Here is a 6,641-nt window from a genome sequence, read left to right on the forward strand (position 1 = left end):
CTGTTCCCAGCCATGCGACCTCTACATTCCTCATCAACTACCTGAGCATGTTAACTGTGGTCCAGAGAGTCTTCAGTCTTCCCATGAAATTGTGATCAGCACTGGATACAGAAAACCATGAGCAGGACAGTCCATGCCCTTGTGGCACATACAAATGGATGCCTGCCATATCTGCTACCACCTACATCACAATTTTACTTAACAATTCTCCTTTAAATGATTCATATTTTCCAACATGCATTTGTATTACTCATGGTTTCCCCCAAGACACAGAACCAATAAAATGTCCCTAGATAGATAGTGATAAAAAGAAAGCTTTAAGAAATTAGCTGATGTGATTGTGGGGATGGCTGGTCTAAAATTTGCAAGGCTGGCTGGCAGCATGGGAATTCTGTTAGAAGTTGTTATTATAGTCTTTCATCTGAAGGTGGTCTACAGGTAGAATTCCTTTCTCTTCCAGGGACCTCAGTCTCAGTTTTTCCTCTTCAGGCCTTCAACTGATTGGATGAGGCCCACACACATAATGATGAGTAATCTGCTTTACTCAAAATGTATTGATTTATTTTATTTTTTGCAACAGAGTCTCACTCTGTCACCCAGGCCAGAGTGCAGTGGTGCGATATCAGCTCATTGCAACCTCTGCCTTCTGGTTTCAAGCAATTCTCCTGCCTCAGCCTCCCAAATAGCTGGGATCACAGGTATGCACCACCACGCTAATTTCTGTATTTTTCAAAGAGCAGGTAATTTTTGTGTTTTATTTAACAGATTAAGCGGCTAATTTTTGTATTTTTAATAGGGAAAGGGTTTCACCATATTATCTAACTCCTGGCCTCAAGTGATGCACCCACCTCAGCCTCCCAAAATGCTGAGATTACAGGCATGAGCTACTGCGCCCAGCCAAAACCTACTGATTTAAATGGTAATCAGATCTAAAAAAACACTTTCACAGCAACATCTACATTAGTGTTTGACCAAGCAACTGGGTATGATAACCTAGCTAAGTTGACTCATAAAACTAACCATTGCAGTCCACCACTTGTTAATTTGGCAGACATAAACATCTCCTTAAACTATACTTAATGTTAAAACAAGGTCATACCTCCACCTAACGTGAGGCAACTGTCCTGTGTATGCCTGAAATTACACAAACTCTCTTCCCAAAACTGATTGCAAAATCCTTGAGGCATGTTCCTTGACATCCTATAACCTAAATAGTATGATATAAAGTTAGCAATACTTAAATATTGTGATGTAAGGTTAATACGTCCCCTGTTATATGACAATGGGATAAGAGACGGAAGAAAACAAAAATATTTGCCGCACATGCGCGCACACACACACACACACAGTTATAACAACATAATGAAGAAATACCCATAACAATGACATTCCTCATTTCCATACCTGTAACTGGTCACATGGTCATAGCTGCTATTTATAGCTTCCTTCTTTTACAACCTAAAAGAGGTGTAAACCTCTTGTTGCAGCAAACACCTCAATCAATGGTGGTTCTTTACTTGGTGGGGTGACCTAAACCTTCATTCTGGAAGGGTCTGGGCCATGCATTCCTGTCCCAGTTGGGATGTTTCCACTGGCTTCAATCACAGGACATGGTAATAATAAGAGACACCCTAAGGGATCTCTTGTATTCCAGACATCCTCCTCCTTACCTCCATTGCAGAGATTGTGATTACAAAGAAGTAACCACAATCACCCTAGCCAGAATAGTGACTCCTTTCTTTGCCTGTTTTTTTTTTTGTTGTTGTTGTTGTTGTTGTTGTTTCTTTTCTTTTCTTTCTTTCTTTTTTTTTTTTTTTTTTTTTTTTTGAGATGGAGTTTCGCTCTTGTTCCCTAGGCTGAAGTGCAATGGCGTGATCTCAGCTCACCGCAACCTCCGCCTCCCAGGTTCAAGCAATTCTCCTGACTTGCCTCCTGAGTAGCTGGGATTATAGGCACGCGCCACCACGCCTGGCTAATTTTGTATTTTTAGTAAAGATGGGGTTTCTCCATGTTGGTCAGGCTGGTCTCAATCTCCTGACCTCAGGTGATCCACCCACCTTGGCCTCCCAAAGTGCTGGGATTACAGGTGTAAGCCACAGTGCCCAGCCTCTTTGCCTGTTGATACAGAAGTCTGAGGACTCAATGTGGCCTGGTGGGACTCAAAACTTCCAGTTTGATGGAATCACTGTGTCTCCCAAGGAAGCATTCCTCCTTTTGGAACTAATACCTTGAGACCAGCAAAGCATAAAGTCATGGGGACAGGAAATAGATATTTTGATTCTACAGATGAGTAAGATTTTTGTAGGCTGACTCCTCTGTTTGCTCGTACGACCACCATGATCAACTAGCCAACACCACAGGTCTCTGTGAATCATATTATTCTTTTTATTTGAGAGAGGGTCTCGCTCTGTTGTCCAAGGCTGGAGAGCAGTGTCATGGCACACTGCAGCCTCGACCTCCAAGGCTCAAGTGGTCCTCCCACCTCAGCCCCCAAAGTAGCTACAACTACAGGCAGGCACCAACACATCCAGCTGATTTTTGTATGTTTGGAGGGGTAGAGACAGGCTTTTGCCATGTTCGCCAGGCTGGTCTCAAACTCCTGAGCTCAAGTGATCCACCTGCCTCAGCCCCGCAAAGTGCTAGGATTATAGGCGTGAGCCACTGCTCCTGGCCTGCAAGTCATACTATTCTGCTTTCACTGTGCCATCCATGACAACAACCAGGCCCATGCTGCCTTTGGCAATTAAGTGCTGTTGCTTGGCCCCTGCCACACTGGGACCAAATTATCGCCATTGCATTTAGGGTTCCCAATTCAGCGGCAGCAGTTTCCACTGAATTTCTACCTGCAAAAAAGAGTGACCACACAGCTCTTCCAGGATGGTAGGTGCCCCTCACAAATTTATTTCTCATAGATGTGGTGAAAGTGGTATCCTCTGGACACTCCCAGGTTGAATGGGCAGGTAACACTTGATAAATCCCCTCTGACATCTGTTTTACTCAAAGACTACTGATTTAAATGTTAATCACATCTTTTTTTTTTTTTGAGACGGAGTCTCACTCTGTTGCCCGGTCTGGAGTGCAGTGGCCGGATCTCAGCTCAATGCAAGCTCCGCCTGCTGGGTTTACGCCATTCTCCTGCCTCAGCCTCCCGAGTAGCTGGGACTACAGGTGCCCGCCACCTCGCCCGGCTAGTTTTTTGTATTTTTTAGTAGAGACGGGGTTTCACTGTGTTAGCCAGGATGGTCTCGATCTCCTGACCTTGTGATCCGCCCGTCTCGGCCTCCCAAAGTGCTGGGATTACAGGCTTGAGCCACCGCGCCCGACCTTAATCACATCTTAAAAAATAACTTTGCCGCAATATCTAGGCTGGTGTTTGACCAAGGAACTGGACACTTTGCCTAGCCAAGTTGACACATAAAACTAATCATCACATATATTTAAATGAAAGCAAAGTTTTCACCAGTGCTAAAATCAAGAATCAGTCTTACTTATAGACATAGATTACTCTAATGTGTATTTCGTGTATATATACATATTTAATAAATTTCCCATCTCCATCACTTTGCAAGCTGTCCAGGGTTGAGAGAGACGCTTCTCCCCGATTAAAAAATTTCTTTCTTTCTTTCTTTTTTTTTTTCTTGAGACGGAGTCTCACTCTGTCACCCAGGCTAGAGTGCAGTGGCGTGATCTGGGCTCACTGCAAGCTTCCCCCTCCTGGGTTCACGCCATTCTCCTGCCTCAGCCTCCCGAGTAGCTGGGACTACAGGTGCCAGCCACCATGCCTGGCTAATGTTTTGTATTTTTTTAGTACAGATGGGGTTTCACCATGTTAGCCAGGATGGTCTCAATCTCCTGACATCGTGATCTGCCCGCCTCGGCCTCCCAAAGTGCTGGGATTACAGATGTGAGCCACCGCACTCCGCCCCTGATTTAAAAAGTTCAAGCAGACCTGCACAGGGGCTCATGCCTGTAATCCCAGCAGTTTGGAAGACCAAGGCAGGTGGATCACTTGAGCCCAGGAGTTTGAGACCAGCCTGACTGAGCAACATGATGAAATCTTGTGTCTACCAAAAAAAAAAAAAAAAGCAAAAAATTAGCCAGGCATGACATGGCCTGCACCTGTAGTTCCAGCTACTTGGGAGGCTGAGGTGGGAGGATAGATTGAGCCCAGGAGATTGAGGCTGCAGTGAGCCATGATCTCATCACTGAACTCCAGCCTGGATGACAGAGTGAGACCCTGTTTCAAAATAATGATAATAATAATAATTTTAAGCAGCACAGTGGTGTTGCAGACGTATCTTGGCCAAAAGAAATCCTTATGTTTTCTTTCCTCCTCTTGGGAAGCTGACTGGATTCAGGTAGCATAGCACCATTTCATAGAGCCATAACTTTGGGCAAGTTACTAAGGCTCTTTGTGCCTTAGTTTTTCCATAGGAAAAACGTGTTTAGAATAGTATTTCTCTTTTATTGTTCTTGAGAGGGTTCAAAAAACTAAAATGATTAAACAGACTCACGCAGATTGTTGCATAATAGGAAAATTGAAAGGTAAATATTCTTATTGAACACAGATTCTGCATCCTCCGGGTCTGGAGTCACCTAAGCAGATCCCGCCCTTGGGGGCACTCCATATTTTCAGGACTACTCTCCTGGAGTTGGGTGGGCACGCTAGGCTTTGGAGGAGCCCCTGCAGAATTTTGTGTAAAGGAGGCCCCAGACAAATGTGCCCATACAACTGCTCAGGCATGAGGAATGGAAGGGTGGGCTCGCCTCCACCCTGTTGCTGGGCTCAAGAGAAAGTGGCAGAAGGACCATGGTGGAGATAATAACAGGCAGTGCTAGAGGGCAGGAGGGCAGAAAGCAAGGCTCACATCCATGACTGTTCTCTGCACACAACTCCCTCGCCGCGCTCGCCGGCTCAGGCCTATCCAGGGACGAAGCTGGGGTTGCACACCGGCTCCAGGAAAGGCGAAATACCGCAGATGGGGTGGTGGGGGTGAGAATATTGCGACCACCAGAGGCTGGGTTCTCGGAACGCTCGGGGACTGGGATGTCCAGCAACCACAAGGAAATGCGGAAAATGGAGAAGTTGTGGGGAGCAGGACGGCAGGGGCGCCGCGGACGAGCGGGTGCACAGGCCTGAGCGAGCGAGCGAGCGCCAAACAAGACACCCGCGGCGCACACCTTGCGCCCGGCCCGCCTGCTGCTCACAGTTCCGCCCTGTACCCACAGGAGGCCGAGACTCAGCGGGGCGGGTGCAAGCGCCGGGCGGGGCCTCTGCGTACGGTCCCATCTCCGCCTGCAGAGGGAGCAGCCGGCTCCAGGCTCCAATGCGCCTTCCAGCTGCCTGACGCCCTCTTCGCCTCTCCCCTCCTCTCTTGGCTGGAAATGGACCCCAACTGCTCCTGCGCCACTGGTAAGGGAAGCCCGGCTCTGCGCCTGGGAATGCCCAATTCCCAGCCACAGTACAGTGTCCCTGCGTTTGAGGAGGTCGCATTTTGAGCTCTGAGCAGAAGGGGACCCTTTACTTCGTCCAGTACTTTCTCCTTGGAATAGCTCCTGAGAGCATTGCGCTCCTCACTGTGCCTCTGTGTCACAGGTGAGTGTTCTGAGGCTCAAGGCTGCCCTGTTCCACGTCACCTGGTTGGTCAGGGGGCTGCTGGCCAAGCCCCAATGCTCTGTCCAGGCTCTGAGCAAGCAGGGTGGGTGGGAGGCAGGAAACACTGCGTCTTTGAGATTCAGGACAGAAGGTTTTGCGCCCCAGTCCGAGTCTTCCTGGGTTGTGTGTGCATCTGCGACCTTCATGGTGGGGTAAAACAGGAGGGTGCTTGCCCTTCCCAGCATGAGTGGAGAGGACGTGGGGCTTGTCTCCCTCTGTCCTGAGTGGGAAAGGAGCTCTGAGGGCTGGCCCTGCACAGAGGATGGTGCACTGGAGACTCAATGACCCACTGCTGTACCTTGTGCATCTCACTCACTGCTCACTGCCTTTATCTCTTCCTTCCAGGGGCCTCCTGCTCCTGTGCCAGCTCCTGCAAGTGCAAAGAGTGCAAATGCACCTCGTGCAAGAAGAGTGAGTGTGGGGCCATCTCCAGGAATCTGGCACTGTGGCTAAACTTGGGAGGGAACCCAAGGCTGGCCTGGAGTGCACGCTTCTGGGGAACGCCTTTCTTTGCCCCTGTTGGCCATGTCATTCCCTCTCCAGGCTTTCTGCTCTGAGTTCGAATGTGGCAGGGCAGCCTATTTCTATTGAGACACAAACCCCAAAGGTACCACCTGTGGTCTCAGAACAGAGCTGTGCCAACCTAAAAAGACATCCTCCAGGTTTGGAGTCTGACCTCGAGCCAGGCCTGCTGTTGACACAGGGAGGTGCCTGATTGAGTCTGCTCTGACCTTTCACTCTCCCTTTTTGCCCAGGCTGCTGCTCCTGCTGCCCCATGGGCTGTGCCAAGTGTGCCCAGGGCTGCATCTGCAAAGGGGATGTGAAGTGCAGCTGCTGTGCCTGATGTGGGGACAGCTCTGCTCCCAGATGTAAATAGAGCAACCTGTACAAACCTGGATTTTTTTTTTTTATACAACCCTGAGCCATTTGCTACATTCGTTTTTCTATTAAATATGTAAATGACAATAAAACAGTTTTGACTTGA

The 6,641-nt window shown here is 48.4% G+C and overlaps 1 protein-coding gene across 1 annotated transcript; it reads left to right on the plus strand.

Annotated features, from left to right (window-relative positions):
• Nucleotides 1–5,379: 5,379 nt before the first annotated feature.
• On the plus strand, nt 5,380–6,641 carry MT1L (metallothionein 1L). The gene is given in 3 exon segments (NM_001301288.1): nt 5,380–5,413; nt 6,002–6,067; nt 6,412–6,641. Coding segments are annotated over 3 exon segments (183 nt in total). The 5' UTR covers nt 5,380–5,385; the 3' UTR covers nt 6,501–6,641.

The sequence above is a fragment of the Macaca mulatta genome, chromosome 20, assembly GCF_049350105.2.
Source record: "Macaca mulatta isolate MMU2019108-1 chromosome 20, T2T-MMU8v2.0, whole genome shotgun sequence".
Lineage (NCBI taxonomy): Eukaryota > Metazoa > Chordata > Mammalia > Primates > Cercopithecidae > Macaca > Macaca mulatta.